At 34.7% G+C, this 20,962-nt stretch overlaps 2 protein-coding genes across 2 annotated transcripts; both read right to left on the bottom strand.

Annotated features, from left to right (window-relative positions):
* Positions 1-1,289: 1,289 nt before the first annotated feature.
* LOC104878839 (probable E3 ubiquitin-protein ligase ZFP1) lies at positions 1,290-8,493 on the bottom strand. Its single transcript, XM_010649685.3, has 2 exons — positions 6,348-8,493; positions 1,290-1,616 (listed from the first exon to the last, which is right to left on the bottom strand). The coding sequence occupies exon 1, from the start codon at positions 8,491-8,493 to the stop codon at positions 7,111-7,113; it is 1,383 nt and encodes a 460-aa protein (XP_010647987.3). The 3' UTR covers positions 1,290-1,616; positions 6,348-7,110.
* Positions 8,494-10,563: 2,070 nt separating this feature from the next.
* On the bottom strand, positions 10,564-11,049 carry LOC100249795 (basic form of pathogenesis-related protein 1-like). The gene has a single exon (XM_002272079.1). It carries the CDS (start codon positions 11,047-11,049, stop codon positions 10,564-10,566), a length of 486 nt encoding a protein of 161 aa, XP_002272115.1.
* Positions 11,050-20,962: the final 9,913 nt, after the last annotated feature.

Below are 20,962 nucleotides of genomic sequence, written 5' to 3'. Positions count from 1 at the left end.
TTCCTTGCTTATGAGTCTATAGGGCTTCCTTGAATCTTATTTAAAATTTAGGAAGTCTTCTTAGCTGAAAATTACTTAATTAAAGAAATTTCTATTTCAGTTCTATTTTCTTTAGGTTTTTGCTTTTTATGAGTATCTACTTCAAGTTCATTTGAAGTGTTTTCTAGGGTTCCAAATCAGCCCATCAGGAATTAAAGAAACCCTATTTTATATAAATATTGGTTAATTTTGTTTCTATAAGATTCTTTTGCTTGCCTAGAAAGTTTTCAAGAGTACAAACTAGGAGCTATTTACCAAAATGAGATTGGAGCTTATGAAAGTTCTAGTTTGAGGATTGAGCATTTCAGACATGATTGTCTAGATTCTTCTTATTGCTCTCATTCTTCTGTCCTTTCTTTTAATTGTTCCTTCTAATTTGCTGAATCATTATGTGAACTTTCCACACAATCAGCCCTTACAATAAGAATAACCAACTTTTAAAATATGACACCCTAACCCTGGCTTAACCTCACCTTCCTAGCACTAAAATCTTACATTTTCCTTGTTGTCAAGAAATTACAAGCAGCATTTTCCCTAAATTGCAGGCCCAAGCTTTTAACCAGCAAACCAAACAACATTCTTCTACTTCACTAGCCTTTAAAAACATAAACTTTCCTAAATCTTGGCCAATTGGGTGAATGGAGGGCGTAGAAACCATTATTTTGAGTTCAAGTATTTTATCATGCGTCACCCACCAACATAATGTTCAATAACACTCATCATTACAGATACCATGCATGGATTTTTCTTCTCTTTTCTTCTCTTTTTATCTTTCTAAGTTTATTTGATTAGCAGGAAACTTTTGTTATAAATTTGTATGGGATGAGGAGGCTACTATTTTTGTCACATGGAGACACCATGTAATAACATTATTGGCAATCCGTAGGTGAGATGTGTCTGCATTCCTGTTTTCGAACGCATAGCTAGTAGGATTGTCCACACCTGATAGGCAGAGTCCATGCATTAATACAGGCCTAAAATAATGGTTACGTCTTCATTTGACTGTAGGTATCCATCCTGGTACTGCATGCAGCACCATTGTTTTGATGGAATTCTCATGGTATCTTTACAGATTATGTATGGTAACATGCATGTGAAGTTATGCATAGACAAACAAGTGTGTTTGAGTCTGGAAGCTCATTTTGATTTTGCCTCAGGTTAATTATGAGAATCTTATGCATGGTCTGATGAAGGGGAACATCTGACTGAACAGGAAAGTGCTGTGAGAGCTGTCCATGCATGAGCCATCCTTGTGCAAATGTAAAAACAGTATCTTAATGAAAGAGAATTTTCAGAATGTTTAAATGCTAGTTTACAGAATTATGGTTGCAAAACAATCTCCACATTCTGCAACTGCTTGATAATGAGTATTTGGATCAGGTGTCTAAAAATCTAGCCTAAGTTGTTAATGTAAACTACAGCATATGGTGTTTCAAGGGGAAAACAACATTACCAGTGTCCTGTGTTAAAGATAAGGATATCATGGAAGCTTGGAGCCTCTGCCCATGTACCATCTGGGATATCGACATCAATATCCAAGAGATTCTAATGTGCCACCATTAGCATCAGCAGACCACCTACATGAGATAGGAGTGAAGCAAGCCTCAGTTACATGCAACTAAAGGATAGCAGGAAAAGTGGGGGGGAAATGCAGCAAGATACCAAATCAACAAATCCAAAACAAATGTTCAAAATTATTCCAACTAGACACCACAAGTAAAATTTTAGAGAATCTCATTTGCATGATATCCTAGGGGAAAAGAGGGAAACAGCATCAGCAGTGATTACATGATCTACAGAATTAACCCAGTCTGATGAAAAAGTTGTTCATAGAACATGCCAGATGACATCATGCACACATCCATGAAGATTCACCAGCATTGATAATCATGAAGCTTAAAGCAAATGACTCATCATGGCAAAGGACTTCACTATAAAGAATAATTTCTAAAATCATCAATGATAACTACTTGACATCCCAATTAATGTTTTCTCATTTGAAATGAACCCCAACTATTTTCTACCAGCAGTCAGATCTCCATTAATACAATCTAGAAAATAACATGCCCTCTAGAAAAAATCAAGCTTTTCTCCATCCATTGCAAAATTTTCTGATTCTTAATTGTTTGGGGTTGAACCAAATGCAAAGAACTGTAATCACTATCACTTCCAAACTCATAGACCACAGACTTGGGAAATGTTTTTGCCCAGGCTGGCCAGGATTCCACAAGGGTTTGATGCATAGGGGAAATCCTAGCATATCATGTAATTATTTTAGTACAATTGATCTACTAACCATATAGTGCATCCTGATGTTTTTTGCTCTTTAGAGCATGTTTTAAGAGAAACCAAGAACCCATGCATTCTGAATTATACAGTGATTCGTTATGCATAATTATCTCTCAAACAAAGTTCAACCAATGACTCACCTTCATTACATTTAGGAAATCATGTTTTCAACCGATACTTCATCCACCATCAGAGATCACCAATTGATGGGTCTCATTCAATATATCAATTGTACAACAGTACAAGTTCTAAATATCTTATTTAATTTTTATTCAAAATCATATAAAAGGTTTTCCACTGTCACAAATTTAGTTGAATTTGATTAAAATTATATAAAAAATAAAGCCAATTTTTGTGCTTTTTATTTATTTATTATTTTTTGAATCACTATAGTTATCCCCAGCACTATCCCATTAGGGTTTGGGCAACAGGACTAACCCCTGTAGATCACATCATGTTTTTTGTCTACTTAATCTACTAATTATACAGCAGGTCCTGATTTATTCCAAAGTGGCATGTTTTAGAGGAACACAAACCTGTGCATTTAAAACCATATCTAAGTCAATGTACTTTGAAACTTAATACACAACCAATCATGCACCAAAAAAAAGGATTCATCTGGTAAGTGAGATGAGCTAAATTACCTAGATAGGCACCCTTCCAATACCACAATATTTATACTTGATGATAGACTAAGGGTTGAATGAATCAGATTCTTATGGCATTCCAAGTTCTTCACATCTTAGATAGTTAGCCTCTTTCTACAACATTCTAGCATGACTTAATTTAAAAAATAACAATACTGCACAATTCAAAATTCTCTATATCGAGTAGAAAATGCTCTCAGGAGGATTTTATTTGGACCTACCCACCCTACAAGACTAAAACATTGGAGATTTCCCTTTTAATCCATCATTGATAATTCAACCACCTGTCCAGTAAAGATATGAGACTAGTAAATTAAGTTTCTAGTTCTTTGTGAAAGGGAAATGATTACTCAACACATTAAACACCAGGAATGCACATAGCACCGATACTGGAGATATATCACTTGCTAATCATATATTGAGGACTTCTGATATAAATCACAGGCTCGCAACTGTTACATTGTTTTGACATATTTTCAATGGAAATACAGGGGTATTGATATTATCACGCTGATCTATTGACTATTCTTGATATTTTATCCCTTTAAGTACTTACTAAGAGAAAAAGAAAATAACTTTGAAGTTACTCTTGACTAAGACAGGTTAGCAACATGAAAAGAGAAAGAAAAAGTGATTTAACATGTGTGTATGAGAGAGAGAGAGAGAGAGGGGTCAACCAAAGCCCACCCTTTTAGGATATAGGTTTGAACAAAGCAAAACAATCAAAATAATGTTCAGCGGTTGCTTCATTGAGAACCATGGTCAAATAGAAATAGCCAGTTCAATAGTAAACATGGAACATCATGTTTTCCATTTTCTAAGTGTTATCGTGAAAGGAATCCACCAAGACAGAAATGGGAACTTTACTAATGATCCAAAGAGAATCATGTAAAATCAGGACTTTTTTTTTATATAGGTAAGTAGAGGTTGTATTAGAAGCGCCTAGAAATGGTGAAAATAGTATACACAAAGTATACAATTAGAATGCCAAAAGAACTAGGCAAAGAAGACAAAAAACCTTTCCCCTAGCTAGACATATAGCCATTTTATAAAGTCAATCATAGACAGTATGATCCTCTATAAACACCCTAGCCCAATTTACAAGAGTATACAAAAAGGAATGTTTTAAAGCTTGGTTTAATCGTTCGATATCATTGAATGATATTTCATTTCTTTCCTTCCATAAGGTCCACATTAAGCATAAAGGGGCAGCCCTCTAAGCCTTCTCACTCCTCTTACCCACAAAAGCACCATGCCAAGCAAATTCCTTTTAATTGAAGACACCAAAAAGGGAGAAAATCAATCTGCAAAGCATTGTAGCCTTTTTACAAAACAAGATTAAATGATCACTAGTTTCCTCTTTCTCTTTACACATGTAGCACCTGTTCGGCATATTCCATCCCCCCTTTTTTTAGCTAGTCGATGGTCGAAATTCTCTTCCAAGACACTTCCCAAGCAAAAAAACCCACCCTCATAGGAGCCTAAGACCTCCAAATAAGACCCCAAGGAAAAGGGTCACTATTGGCCCTCGTGAGGGAGCGGTAGAGGAATCTAACAAAGAAAATGTCATCCCTACTTTATTTCCAACTCAAAGCATTCTCCACTTCTCTTCTCACTACCAAAGGATGAAATTTTCATAACAAGCTCTCCACCTCTTCCAATTCCCAATCATTAAAATGCCTTGAGAAGTGAGGGTTCCAACAACCCGACTCCCCACTCCCCTCCCAAGCATTTGACACCCACTCATCTTTGTTAACCGCCAACCGGTATAGGTTAGGGAATGCTTCTTTCAATGTTTGGTCTTTACACCACGAGTCCTTCCAAAACTTGACCTTTCTCCCATTCCCAACAATAAAGCGAGATCTGCAACGAATACCCTCCCATTCTTTTCTAATAGCTTTCCACACCCCCACACCATAGCCTCCCCTTGCTACTCTCGAACACCACCCTCCTTCCTCTAACCCAAATTTGTTGATAATGATGTAAAATCAAGACTTTCTAACATTATTATTAATCATCACACGTTACTTCGGTACTATGATCTCCCACATTATTTGGGAGGGACAAGTTCCTGTGTAATATTTTAAAGACATGAGGGTTAAGGGAACCAAAATGGATAAACCAGAGTCACTTGCCCCTGTTTTTATACCCCTTGTCCCCATCCCTCCTCCCCCACTCCCTTACCTCCAGTTTTCATTTCCCCTAGATAGCATTTATTTTGGTGACTTCAACAATCTTATGCTTAGATGGATCATACAAAGACCACAACCACCACACACACACACACACACACACATTTTCACCTATCCAAATTCTTAGTTAGTTCTATAGCACAGACATATGCAGCTGGACGCCACTTTCTCACTTCACTTGATACTCGCTTAAGAGTGCAGAACAGAGAAACAAACATATTCCTATTTAGGGAATCACCAACAAAGCCTGCACTGTTGAAAATTCATAATGTCCATAAAAAGCATGACATATCCAAGTAAATAAAATTAAAATAAACCAAATAAAATTAATAAAAATCAAGAAACACATAAACCATAAGATCATACGGACAAGAGCAATGGAGAAAGCTATTGGGACATGCCTGAAAAAACCATCTGAACATACCTTTCATTTGAATTAGTATACATATAGTGCAGCCTCATTTCTAATATGAAGCCTTTCTACAATGTATTTTATGTCTTAGGCTGTCGGAAATCATACAAATGACATTCCTAAATTTTGTTTGAACCTGATAAAGGCAAATCAATGGAAAACAAACCCTTTTTCCAATTGGCTCCAATTTACCCAATCTTTCATTTTCAGGTTCAACCAAGGTTTGAAATTACATGATTACTTCAAAACTATGATGATTATGCTGAATTGCTCATGACCCAAGCTTGTAACCAAATATTTTACAAACAAGCAGTCTTCAATTTCTCAATTCCCTCCACATGTTTGGAGGCCAAGAAACGACAGGAAACTAAAAGAAACAATAATTTAAAGTCTAATCATTTTCATCCTGCAACCCCACAGAAAGGAGAAATGCCTGTCTACCCAGTTCAATAGAAAACAATATCTACCTTACTTTTGAGTGAGTCACTTGGCCAAAACAATGCAAAGCACAAACATTCAAAATTACAGGCGCTGTGGCATTTTTGAAGACAAAAGAATGAACAAATTCATTTTTATTGTTTTCAAGCAATATAAAATGTTTTCAAAAACAGTTCTTGAAATCGTATCAGCAACTTTTCGGTTCTGCTTTGAATTAAAAAAAAAAAAAAAAAAAATCCCATTTATGCCACCAAACTGGCCTATAATTTCCTCTTTATTTTCCAAGAAATCAAAAGAGAGGCAATTTACTTTTCAAGTAAAAGAGAGTACCATCGTTGGTGTTCCTGAACCGCTCCAAAAACCGAACCGGATCAAACCGAGGAAGATCACAGCCTTTGGGCTTCCAACGCCACTTGATAATATCCAAACCATTGGATTTATTACTGGCAATGCAATTCCATCCCTTGAAAATCTCCTTATGATCATACGGCGCAGATCTCACACCGGGATCATAGATCCACATCCCATCTGAATAATCGCACGCTGAACCAAGATCGGAGTTCCAGAGGAATCACTACGTTTGAATGGGAGGTTTTGGTGGTTTTGAGGAGAAACAGAGGATTTGAAGAGAGAGGCGAGGCAGAGGAGAGAGATGAAGAGCAGAGAGGTGGAGCAGAGGAGGAGTGAGAAGCGTTCTTCTTCGCATGTCTAGAGGATTGAACATCAAGATCGGACTCTATATTTAATTATTAAATAGACGAACCATAAAACCATAAAAACCATGTCTTAATCATTGTAACAAACTTAAGCATTAAAGGGGATATGAAGATGCCATTAAAGGCACCATGTAACCGACGTTATCATTAACAGGAAGTGACAATAAAAAGAGAATCTCAGCATGAACAAAATACACAGATTCATCAACCCATAAAGGCTGTATACTAATCTTAAATTGCATCAACATTTATTGGTTGGCACAGTCCAAACAATCTGAAGGTAAAGCACAAGATATTGAAGTCAACATTACAACACTACATGGTGTATTTCACATCAAGCCAAGTTACTGAATAAGCTTTCAACCATCGTCGCTCCTCTATACATCCTTCTTTTTTGGGGTCATTGCTGGGGCTCTGCAGAGGGGGCACACATTCTTCACCAGCACCCACTTCTTCAAGCAATCTGCATGGTACTCATGCCCACAATCAAGAAATCCAATCTTCTCTTCATTCTCATACTCCTCCTGGCATATAATGCAAGAATCCTTTTCCTGATCCATACTTGCACCCTCTTCCAGATTCAGACAAGTTGAAGATATATAAGTTCTAGTTTTTAGACAATTTGTAATGGATTCCTCTGAAAGCCCTGTGCTTACTTCCCCTACTTGATAAGATGCTGAAAGATCTAGTATGGCAACTTCTTCTTCTGGGAGCGTTCTCAAGTAAGGCAGATTACCATGTCTCGATGTTGCCTCAGGTGCGACTCCCCCTCGATGAGATCGATCTATCCTGATCCAAGTAGGTGGAACAGGTCCTGGATGCCTGTGCCCTGCCTCGACACCAACCTGAGGAGGCACAGGACTACGTGAACTAATCGTGGCAAGTCTATACGAAGATGCCACCACTTGAGGGAGGAAATGTCTTCTTGCTCCTTGCATAGGTTGTGGTGGTGGATAATGAAGATTATGGTGCCGGTGAAGGACAGGAGGTTGAAGGTAATCTGTGGAACTTCTGGCACTAGATGTATCATGGTATCCCTGTATACCCACATTCCGAGCCTCTCTAGAACCTCCACTGATATTGCTCCCATGCAAATAAGGTAAAGCAGGTCCATGATTCCAGGCCAAAGTTCCCCCACCACTACCATTATTGCCTGATTGTTGGTCAACCCAGGGATTGCCAGAAGGCTGAAAAGGATGGCCAATATAGTTTCCTTGCACCAAATGGTAATGATTATGTGCCAGAACAGAATCCTGCCCAACACCCCCTGATCTGTTCCTCACACTTCTGTGAGATCCTACTTCCATGATTGAAGGAGCATTATTCCCTCTGTACTGCGGCTGGGCAAAGGCCAAAGATGCAGAATCCATCACGGGAATCCCGGATTCAAGATGCCATGTATTGAAAGGGGGAGCCGAAGAACTAGAGCTTGCAAAGCCATTAAAATACTGAAAATTCCCCAGGATGCCTTGAGCATTCTTTCGTTCATATGTAGAAACTCCAATGACTCCGTGATTGCTGGAAGATGGCAACTGACCAGATGGTCCATGATTCATAGAAACAGGGAACCCTCTGTATCCAGATGAAGGGGTCGAGTAAGGATCATAAATGTTGGATCGAGGAGCAACAGCTATATCAAGACTGGGGAGTGGATGATGAAGGCGAATCCCATAGAACATAGCAGAGCCATCATAATGCTGAGGTAAATGAGGCGCATCAAAATGACTTGAATTCTCTGGAGCTGAAAACATGGTGGGCATAACTACTAACACTAAACATTTGGTAATCTTCCATTTATAGAAAATAGAAACACTTGCGAAAATAGAAACTTCTAATTCTAATATATTTCTACCGTTTAAAACTTTACATCTCAGAAATAGAAACTAAGAAAATATTATCTTTTCAGTTTTTAGAAACCAAATTTTATTATTATTATTATTATTGAAAAATCACAATTCAAATTTTTATTTATGAAATGTGATTTCTACAAATTATTAAAAAGAATACTCTAATCCAATTCATTAAGAAAATGAGTTTTACAACTTTAATTCAAAAGAATCCCACCTCATTCTTATTAAAACAAATTTTTTACCTAATCCTTAGAAAAAAAAAATTCTCCAATCCCAATTGAAAGAAGAGAGTTTTTTTTTTTTTTTTAATTTCATTAAAAAGGTATTTCACAAATTGAATTTAACGTTAAAAAAAAAACCTTCAATTTTATTAAAAAGAGTCTCAAATTTTATTCTAATATTTACAAAGAAAATCAAATTTATTAAAAACTATCATTTTTACAAAAAGAGTTTAAAAAATATTTAAGAAAAAAACACAATGGGATTTTGTTACCTCTTTTTAAAAAAAGATTTTTGTAGTTTCATCCAAAAAAACATTTTTACAACTTTTATTGAAAAAGCATGACTTTAACCATTATTATTATTATTTAATAATATTAAAAAAAGATTTTTTTAATATTTAATTTTTAAAACATTTCTTTCATCTGCTTGACATTAGTTTAACCTCTAAATAAGTGATAAAGTTGTTATTGTTTGTCAAATTTTAGCCATGGCAGGTGGAGATGTCCACCAATTTAGATGCATTTATTAAAAAATATTTAATATTTTTTAATAATATTTAATTTTTAATAATATTAAAAAAGATTTTTTTTTAATATTTAATTTTTAAAACATTTCTTTCATTTGCTTGACATTAGTTTCACCGTGGTAAAGTTATCATTGTTTGTCAAATTTCAGCCATGACAGGTGGAGATGTCCCTTTCATGCATATGACGGGTCATAGACTCATAGTAAGGTGGCACATCAAAGTTGGAAATTTTAATGCATGTGAGATCAAAGTTGAATTTCAAGTGCATAAATTCAACATTGTGCTCATCCTGCCAATAACAATGGAGAGGATGGTCTTCAATGATATGAAATATGGATGTGACAAATGACAATATTGCATAATGAGGGTCTTATATATAATTTTAATATTATGCAATAATAATAAATTTCTTTTGTTTATGTTTAGAGTTTATTTTAATTTAAGTTGATTTGAATATTTGTATTAAAAGCCAAAAAAAAAAAAAAAATCATCCCTGTTAGAAAAAAAAAAAAAAAACTTGCATCATAGCATGTGCATAACTATCTGGTTCATCATTTCAAAATTTGTGGCTCCATATATCTCAAACTTTTCTGGTTCCTAATGGCTGACAGTCTAGGTGGCCATTGAAGTTTTGGGTCCATGGAGGATTGATATCTGACTACTGACCCACGTAGAGGTGGCTCAAAATGGGCCTGGACGGGCCAAATTATCCAACCAAAACTCGGCATAAAACATGTTATAATTGATCCCGCACTCAACCCAATTCATAGGCCCACCATTGGCCCATTGTACTATTTGGTTTGTTTGAAGATAAAATTGTCTAAAAGGATCACATTCTCTCTAGCTCGTACGTCCCTCAAAGGTTATCAAGTTTACAAATTATCTTGAAGTTGATGAGTTTTGACTATCTCATATTTCCAATTATATCTTTTGTTTGTCTTTTTCTTCTATGTCATATACCTTTACTTTTCTAACCTTTTTATTATTATTATTTTGTCCTTTATTTGCTATATATATTAAGACTAATTCCTTCAATTTTCTTCTTTCCCCGTTTTTTTTCATATTTTTTTCCTTAGATTTTTTAGAAGTTTTTGTGTTTTCAAGTATTGTAGAACTACCCTTTGGTATAAAGTCACAATAGAAAGCAAAATACATAAAAACAAGTGATGTTATTTATCTTGTGGGAATCAATAAATTGATGAAAAGCAATAAGCATGCATGAAAGCTAGAGACTAATAAGGACGCTGCCCCTCCATATTTCCAGGAGGATGATAGTTACAGGTGATGAACCACCATCCATTTTTGCAATGAACGCTAGCACACCCAAGATAAAGTGAGTCACCCCAAACAATCTGGGTATAATGCAGGCACTCTCCACCAACACATGAGTTGGAGTTGTAGTCATAGTTTGGCTTCTCAGTTACCCAAAACTCGACTGCATCTGAACCTGACACTGAAGTACCATACACTTTAGCAAGGTTCTCTCCGTACGGCCCTCCTGAATTCTCCATGCTGCAACGTGCAGCAACCCGGCTACTAGCATATCTCCTGGCGTAGGCTGCGACTGTCTCATTCCATGTGATGGGCTGCACTCCTACCTGTGCCCGTGCAGCATTGTGGGCGTCCACATAGTCTTGGGGGGAGCTCTGAGCTAGTGAGAAATGAGCCAGGGCTGAACCTAAGATGTAAATGGCTAAGAGAAACTTGTGAATTGCCATTTGTTATGTTCAGGGAAGACAGGATTTGAGGGTTGTTGAGTCAAATGGGAGATATGGTTCAAGGGTATTTATAGATTAAAGGGATAACTGATTAAAAGGGACAAAAATCCCTCAATATTGCAAAACTAACCCCCCACTTATTTAAGTCTAAAAAATGACCCAACTCGGACAAAAATACCCCTTCAGCTATCTTTTCAGCCCATTTTCCTTCCAACTCCAATTTTCCCCTGTGTTGTGTCTCTTCCTTACCTTGAAAACCCATTTGTTCCATCTGTTAACCTACGAGAAAAAAATCACAAAAGACTTTTCCGTTTATTGCAAGAGAACAAAAAGGCAACACAACACAAGGAAAAAACAGAAAGTAAGTTTCACTGTTTCATTCTTTGATTTCAGTTTTTCGAACTGTACATATGAATCTTCCTCCATGAAATGAGAAGAAACCTTCCGTGTCTTATTTTGGTTCATTTTATTTTATTTTTAAATCAAGCCCTATTTTTCATCTTTCTGATATTGTGTGTTGATTCAGTTCATGAAAATGGAGGAAGAAAAAAATTCGGTGATGAAAAATACGAAACAAAAGAGGTATAAAATTTTTAGAAAAAAGAGAAGTGAAAGAAAGCAAGGTTTTGAAACCTCATCATCGTCATCAAAAAATGAGAAGAAATCAATTGATTCAATAAGCATTAATTTTCTACTTGAAATTTTGATTTTTAATTTTTTTTTTTTTTTACATTTTATCCCTTTTAATAGATTATCATTTTTTTATGAATTTATTTTTCATGAATTGATAATCTAATTGTTGAAAATTTTCTCAGTGAGGTTATAGTCCAAGGTTTAAAGCAATATTTAAATGATTAGAAAAAACTAAACTTAACTACTATCAAGTTTACCATCAAAAGGTTTTGAAATTTTGTGTAATGAAGTTATTTGTTATGAATTTATAATGTATTTTAATATAATTTTTATGAATTTATTTTATCCAAATATTTAGAATTTTGATTTAAATATATATGTTAAGAAAAAACTTAACTTAACTGCTATCAAGTTCATTGTCAACAGGTTGCAATTTCAAAATGGTTTGGTTTTGTTTCAAATTTCAATAAACACTAGAATAATGTCTCCAATTTTTTGTAGTTGCAACTTAATAAAATATAATAGCTTCAATTGCATTAGTAAAATAATATCTTTAGAATATTAGCATTTGACATGACATTCTTAAATAATAGGAAAATAAAGTCTATGTTAAGAAGTAATACGAAATGATGGATTTAACATAGTTGGATAAGTTTGGTAATATAATTTTGCTCAATTTATATTGATATTTTTACAATTTGTTATTATCTTATAGATTGACATTCCTCCTCATCTCCTATCTTTTATATCTAAAATACCTAAAGAGGAGTACTTTCCTGGAAAAATTGCATGTTTGTCTCACTTGGTAGCCATTGAAAATATTAAGAAGAAATTGACTAAACCACAATTGGAGATGTTTAGAAAATCATGTTTTGGTCATTTTTTACTCTTTCCTGAACTTAGATTTTCAGCCCAAATTGTTCATCAATTGTTGTTACGTCAATGTGAAACCAAAAAAGACAATGAAATATGGATTTTATTAAAGTCAAAGGACTTAAGATTCAGTAAAGAAGAGTTTGCATTGATTACGGGCTTGAGTTTTGGTCCTATTATAAAATGTGATAAAAAATCATTACGAATAAGGGACACATATTTTAAAGGAGAAAACAAGGTGCGAAATGATGAGTTGGAGAAAGTTTTTCTTTCTTTAGGAGAGGAAAAGAAAAAGAATAAGAATAAGAAAAAAAAAGAATTTGAAGATGAAGAGGTGATAAAGATGGCACTTTTCTATTTTTTTAGAGCATGTTTTATTTGGGAAAGAAGGAAAAAATTTAATAGATATGGAATGGGTTGCTTTAGTTGATAATTTGGAGGCTTTTAACAAGTATCCATGGGTGGGGGGGATTTGTTATGAGATGACACTATTTGGTTTGCAAAGAGCTTTGGAGAACCGAGTATCCAAACATTAATTGTTAGCACATTGATGTTGCCTTCTTCTTTTTCCGGAAGCGGCGAATAGAAAATCCTCATCTTTTTTCCCAAAAGTTTACCACAATGGATACTATGTTTTGGGTATGTGTAGTTTGAATTTTAGTTATCATTTTTAATTTTTTGTAATAATGAATCTTATGATCTTGGTTATTTATTTATGTTAACTTTATTCTATATAGCAAAATGCTCAAGCAAGATGGATTAAGCATGTCAAGAAATGAAACCTATTCAAATTACCAGAGAATGACATTCTTATTGATTATGCCAATGGTTTGCAGCCTCTTTATTCTGTCAAATGGCCTGATGTTGACATTGTGTATGTCTCCATCAATGTTCGGGTTAGTCACTGGGTATTAGGAGTTGTCCACCTTCATCGAAGGATTATATATGTATATGATTCATTGATGGGCATCAATAATAATGCAAGATTGCAAGTTGCCATTAAACCATTAACCAAATTGTTGCCGCATATCTTAAATGCAATAGCATATTATGGGTTTCATGGTGACACAAAAGTTAACTACCAGGAATGGGAAATTGAATGGCTGTAAGATATTCCTCAACAGGAAAATGAGTAAGTGATCTTAAATTTACTTTCATATCTTATACAGTTAATCCTTAATAATAGCCCTAACATTGATTATCTGTGTACCATGCAGTGATGATTGTGGCATGTTTGTTATCAAATATGTTGAATACTTAATGCACAACCATCCATTGAAGTCATTAACAAGTGCTCGAATGGACTGGTTTCGGGAAAAGATGGCAGCAGAGTTATTTTATATGAAATACTTGCCTATGTAATGAATTCATGTTGGTATTTCACATTTTAATAATGTAGTTGGATGGTTTGTTATATGTAATTGAATAGCTTCATATATGTAGTTAGACATTTTGATAAATGTAGTTGGACAACTTGATATATATACTTGGATATTTTGATGAATGTTGTTTGATAGGTATGTATACAATTGACCTTTTACACTAAACTTGACTGTTGTCAAGTTGTTATGTGTACAAACTTGAAGGTAGTTAAGTCCACAGTCTTAATAGAACACTTGAACTTAACTACTATCAAGTTAACTGTGAACAAACCTGACAGATATTAAGTCAAAGTCTATTCCAGAATAACATATTTAATTTGGACTTAACATGTATCAAGTTGATCTTCTATAGACTCATAGGAAGTTGTGTCTATAGTTGCCATTTTAACCTAAACTTAACTATTGTCAAGTTGTTTTATGAACAAACTTGAAGGTAGTTAAGTCCACAGTCTTTAGACAAAACCTGAACTTAACTATTGTCAAGTTGTTTTATGTACAAACTTGAAGGTAGTTAAGTTCACAGTCTTTAAACAAAACCTGAACTTAAGTATTGTCAAGTTGTTTTATGTATAAACTTGAAGATAGTTAAGCCCACAGTCTTTAGACAAAACCTAAACTTAATTATTGTCAAGTTGTTTTATGTACCAACTTGAAGGTAGTTAAGTTCACAGTCTTTAAACAAAACCTGAACTTAACTATTGTCAAATTGTTTTATGTATAAACTTGAAGGTAGTTAAGTCTACAGTCTTCAGACAAAACTTGAACTTAACTATTGTCCAATTCCTTATCAATAAACGTGAGAACAGTTAAGTTCATACTTTGAGAATAAATATGCAATTTTCATTCATACTTTATACATAACTCATCATAACATATATGTACAAAAGTAACTCTATTTCTATGGGTATGCAAAAAAAAAGGGATCATTATTACAATATTCATCTCTATGCTTATCCTATCACCTTATACAAAAAAGTAACTTACATTTCCATTCACATGGGTACCAAAAAAAAACAAAAAAGCTCACTATTACAATTTTCATTCCATGTAAGTTCATAGAGTTCCAAAGCTATCATGATATCAAGGGATTGGTCGTTTGCATGTTTTCTGATTATGCCCATATTGACCACATCGACTACAACGAGATGTGCGCTTGCCCTCTCCACCAGAAGGAATTCTTACTTTCCTTGGTCTTCCTGTTAGGCGTCTTGTTTTAGGTGGTAACACAACTTTGTCACGAATATGATTAGGTACTACCCAATCTATTTCATTTCCAGTTGGATAAATACACTTTGAATATGAAGATAACAATGCTTTAGTAGTAAAATACTTGGAGCACAAAGTGTAACATGAAATGTTGTAAAATCTACAAGCAGCAATAACATGTGCACATGGAATATGATCAAGATCAAATTGTCGACATGTGCATGAACGAGTGTCTAAATTCACTTGAGCACTAATGCTAGCATAGTTAACATTACACTCCTTGGAGTTGATAGGTTCCACTAGATATGTTGTTGACATATTATACCTCGAACGAAGTTCTCCATCAGCACACATGGTAAGTTCAGTTGACATTGACATTGCTTGTTGTTGACGAGTCACAAACCATTTTTGAAGTAAGTTTTTCAATTCTTCAACCAAGTGCAAAACCGGAAGATCTCTAGCATTTTTCAACACAGCATTAAGGCTTTCAACGATCCCTATCGTCATGATATTATATCTTTTTTCGGTAGAATATGAATGTGCCCATCGATCAACTCCTATATCCATCAAATATCTTGCTGCTCTTCGGTCAATCATCTCTAGTTGCCCAAATATAAAATTAAACTTTGAAACACAATAAGCATGGGCAGCATCATGGAACAACTTATGAATTGCAAGATTCTTGAAGTCTTCAAATTTTGTCCAACGTGATAAGTGCATACACCATGCCTCGCATGGGGAAATACTTTATGTACTACTTTCTCAATGCTACCATGTCAATTTGATATCACAAATAAATCATCAATGTGTCCAAGTGCATCATGCAGTTTTTGTAAAAACCACTCCCATGAGGCATCATTTTCTGAGTCACCAATCCCAAAGGCTAAAGGGTATATCTGATTGTTGCCATCTTTACACGTTGTAATAAATAAAGTCCCTAAGTACTTTGCTTTCAAAAATGTCCCATCAATTGCAACCACAGGCCTTATTGATGTGTGAAACCCAGTAAGAGATGCACCAATTGACATAAAAAAGTATTTGAATTGATTATCACAATCAGTAACTATATCGGTAATGGTACCAGGATTTTTTTGCTCTAAAACATAGCAATATGATGGTAAAGTGTTATAAGACTCCTCAGGTGATCCCCTAATAGAACTTAGAGCAAGTTCTCTAGCTCTCCATGCCTTATCATAACTGATTTGAACGTCATACTGCTTTCGAATGTCTGCTACAATGTCTTTTGGTCAAAATTCACAACCAACCCGTTGATATGTTTCTCTTATACTTTCACCAATCAACCAACTACTTGCATGTCGATTGTCATGAGACATCATATCTAACCGACAAGTGTGTGTTGAATAGAATTTCATTATTTGAAACATATTGGAAATCCCCAACTTGGTAGCACGAACTCACCACTTGCATTCTTTATCAAAACATTCAACAAGCAATAACTTAGTAGTGGATTTAGTTGTTTTGAACTCAAACTTCCTTTTCAAAGCCATCATATACAACTTCCTTTGTAATTCTTTCTTACTTGAGTATATTTGGTGCTCTTCTAGATGGTCATCACTAATTCCACTAACTATAGGTTGTTGCATCATGTTTTGTCTTTCATTTGCTATATCTTCGATTATAGTGGGATTGTCATGTATGAAACCATCATTTGTATCAATCATGGTTAAGATTTTTGCACTCTGAGCTGAACCAGTTCTGAATGAGCTTAAGTCAGCCTTACTCCCCAATGTTTAGCTTGATAGGCTAAGATGCTCACGATTCGGAATCTTGAGAATACGTAGTAGGCGACTCTTAAAGACTGGAAGTTTTATTGCTTTCAAAGGAAGCTATACAATGTTTAGAAGCTCACTTGCTTGGTTAGGAAGTGATTTGGGTGGGGCCTTGGCCAAATGAGACCCTCACCTATTTTTAGGCACCAATGGAACTCTTTGGAATCTTGGAGGGTTCTTTACAAATCAAGAAAATTCTAGAATACCCTACACAATTCTATGTACAATCCTATGCACAAGAGATCTCTAGAATTCTCTAGAAAGCCTTGGACTCTTCTCATGTCTTCCACCATAGTGTAGAAATGTGTGGACATCTCTAGGCATCTCTAGAACCTTCCACACTCTTCCCTCCAATGGCTTAGTGTAGATGGCTCTAGAAGTCTCCAGAAGTTTCCTAGGCTCTATATAAACCCATGAGGAGACTCATTTGAAGCATCCTGTAACATTAGGCCCATTTAGGCACCCTTGGTCCATTTAGGCACCCTTGGTCCATTTAGGCACCCTTGGTCCATTTAGGCACCCTTGGCCCACTTAGGCACCCTTGGCCCATTTAGGCACCTTAGGCTCATTTAGGCATCCTAGGTCCATTTAGGCACCCTAGGTCCATTTAGATCATTTTTTGCATGAATGCATGGTTTGCATGGCTTCATAGCTTACGTTTTTTGCATGGTTTTTTATTATTATCTATTTAGCCCTTTTGTATATTACTTTGTGTATTTTTTTTTTTATCATTTCATAAAACACTTTTATTCAATCAAATAATTTTATAAAATACTTTTAGTTAATATAATAATTGTGTAATATATATATATATTGTTAATCCAATAAATTTTACTTATTTTCTAAAACACGTTTTTTATTTTATTTTTAACCTATTAACTTTGGAATTTTGCAGGGAGATTTATCAATGGAGAGTTTGGCTTCTTTAGGAAATGAAACTTGGAGCTGTGATTGGAGAGATATTTAGTCCACGTTTAAAAAAAATAAAAAGAGGAAAAAGGACCCACTTGAAATGATAAGTTACAAAGTTGCATGGAATTTGAAAATGAGAAATTTATTGTGTGTTTGAAAAAAAAGAAAAAAAAAGAAAGAAAGAGGGCCCACTTGAAATGGTAAGTTACAAAGCTGCATGAAATGTGAAAATGAGATGTTTATTGTGTATGTGGACGAGATGAAGGCTTTGTTCAAGAAAGAGTGATTGAGAAAAAAAAAAGATTAAAAAGAAAGAAATGAAAGGAGCAGAGATGGTTGTTGTTCCTTCCATTACCGTGGTTGGAGAGAGAAGTTGAATAGGGGGATTGATAAGAGATTAAAAAAGAAAAAAAGAATTGAAGGGTGATGGGAGGAGGAGAACGAAATCTTTTCTACCGTTTTTTTACATCACCGGGGTTGCAGAGAAGGTGAAAAAGTGATAGAGAACAAATTAAGAAAGAGAGAGAAAAGAAGATGAGAGAGGAGCACCATTGAGAAAGGATCACCGGGCTGCTGTTGATTTTTCAAGATCATCGGGTTGTTGCTGATTTTTTTTGCATCACTAGGCTGCCGTTTTGAAATTAAGAAAGAAAGAGGAAAGAAGAGAAGAGAGGAGCACCATTGAGAAGGGATCACCGGGTTGCTGTTGATTTTTCAGGATCACCGGGCTACTGCTGATTTTTTTTATCATTGAGCTACTGTTGATTTGTTTGATCATCGGGCTACTGCTGATTTTTTTTGTTCATCACTAGGTTGTCGTTTTAGGAGGATAGATGATCGAGAGAGAGACATCATTTTTTTTGGAAAATGAAGGTTAATACAAGTTCAAATTTTGGTAAGGTTTTCTGGGTATTTTTAGAAGAAGATTCAGCAAGGTTTTTTTTTTTTTTTTTCGTGGGAGATGAACACCATTTGGAATAAGGACAAGCTGGTGATTTTGAGGAAGCGTTCTTGAAGTTTTCGGAGAAAAAGATTCAGAATGTTTTGGGATATTGGTAATGTGTTTCCAAAAGATTTTGGACTACGACACAGCTTTGTGAGGAATTGAAAGGTTGCGACTTTGAAAGAGATGATTTTTTTTTTTTTTTAGATTTCCATGTATACAATTAGATCATTGAAGTTTGAGTTAATCGTGCATCATTTTTTTAATTGAAACCAACAATAGAACGTGGAGTGAGGGAATATTAGCATGCACTCCACAGGAGTTTTGAGAGCAGCATAGCCATTTTGGGAGGACAATTCTAATGGTGCAAAAAAAATTTTAAAAAAAAACTTTTTTTTCCTTGCTACCAGTTTTTATGCCCACCGACCCTTTAGAGTTAAAATTCGGTACAACAACTTTAGAATATTTTTAAAAAATTTCCAAAGCTTGTATGACTTTCCTTACTTCTTAAACTTGAATTTAAAGTTTCGTTTGAGTTAGAAAGCAATCCTAGAACATAAAATATAAGTGAATCTTTAGAGGGTCTCCATTTTCACTAGTTTTGGACATCTGAGACTTTTTTGCAAAAATAAAATACTAGACGACTTTTAAAATTTAATTCAATATTTTTACTCAATTCTAGGCTTCTTTAAATTGATGTTAGACACATAAAATATTAGAAAATATATCTTTTTAAGGAGATATGATTTTTCAAATTCATACCTACTACACATGCTGAATTTTGGACATCTGATTAACTTGAGTGTTTTAAAAATATTTTTGAGTACTATATGACCCTGGATTCATTTTTTTATGTGATATACAATTTGAACTACGTGTGTGATTTTTTTTTATGATTTTATGTGATTGTTTATTATTTTTTAAAATTTTGTTTATGCATGTCAGTTTTTCTTATATAATCTGAATTTTGTAAAACCTTTAGATGTCTTTGCTGCAATCTATCCTTTGAATGAGAGTTTGGCCTTCAGTGTGTTGATCTAGATGGGTAGGAGTTGTTGCCTGAAATTTTTCATAATTAAATTCCACTCTAAGCCATTTTTTAGAAATTGTTTTTTTTTATACTCCATTTTCTAATTGCATGCTAATGATCTTGTACATTGCTTGAATTGGTTATTTATTTTTTTGAGTCATTTGACTTACCTTGGCTCAATTTTGGTTTTGGTACTGTGTATTAGACATAATGAATATGTTATATAATTCATACTTTCCCTAACCATTCTAACATTTTTGGAGGAATCTTATAACTATGCATGTTATCTAGGTACGCTCTCTATCACTTACTTCTTCAGAATTTTATGAACATGCATGTTGTTGTAAGCCATATCCATGTCTGATTCTATCCTTGGGTGCTTAGATGCATGTTAGATTTGTTTGGATAAAATACATTTGTGTACTATATTTCTATGCTAACTTTGATGTTTTATGATAGCGCTTAAGAAGCGGTCCAAGTACGCATCCTAACTCTCCTTTATGAGTATGATCGATTTTTCTTATTTGGCATGCTAGTTTTGAAGTCACCTTAGCCTACCTAGGTACCCTCAATTAATCAATTGATTGCCACATTTCCCTCAACTTAGTCAATAGAGACCTTTGTAGGGCTTAAAGGGGTGCTACCTCTTAGAGGTACCTTCCCAATAGGTAACCTGATCCCCAGACCTAGACTCGGGTTTTCGAGACATGTTTTTCCAAAAATGTGGAGTCACTTTTTTTAGGGTTTTATTTCTTGTTTTATTTTCCCTTTAAAATTAAATAAAGTAAGTGGCAACTCCAACTTTTCCAAAACTAAAATTTTTCACCATATAAAAGCAAGTCTCGCCGATGAAGTGGGGGCGCACATGAAAAATGCGGGTCCACAAACTCGCATTTTTCACAATGTAGGTCCACAAGTCTATATAAACCTTCTTAGGCTCTAATGTTAAACTAATTGCGGTCTTCCACTTCATTTAGAGAGAAACCCTAACTATCACTTCTTTTGGAGAGAAGCTCACACTTCCCCATTGCCATGATTCAAAGAAAAAATCACCAAATGGAAGATTGCTAGGTTTTTGAGAAGTTTGCCAGCAAATTGGAAAAATGATTTAGGAACATCCTAGAATAATTTTTTTTTTAAAATT

Source organism: Vitis vinifera, chromosome 3 (genome assembly GCF_030704535.1).
Source record: "Vitis vinifera cultivar Pinot Noir 40024 chromosome 3, ASM3070453v1".
Lineage (NCBI taxonomy): Eukaryota > Viridiplantae > Streptophyta > Magnoliopsida > Vitales > Vitaceae > Vitis > Vitis vinifera.
Note: the sequence above shows the minus strand (reverse complement) of the source record. Positions and strands in the feature narration are given on the sequence as shown.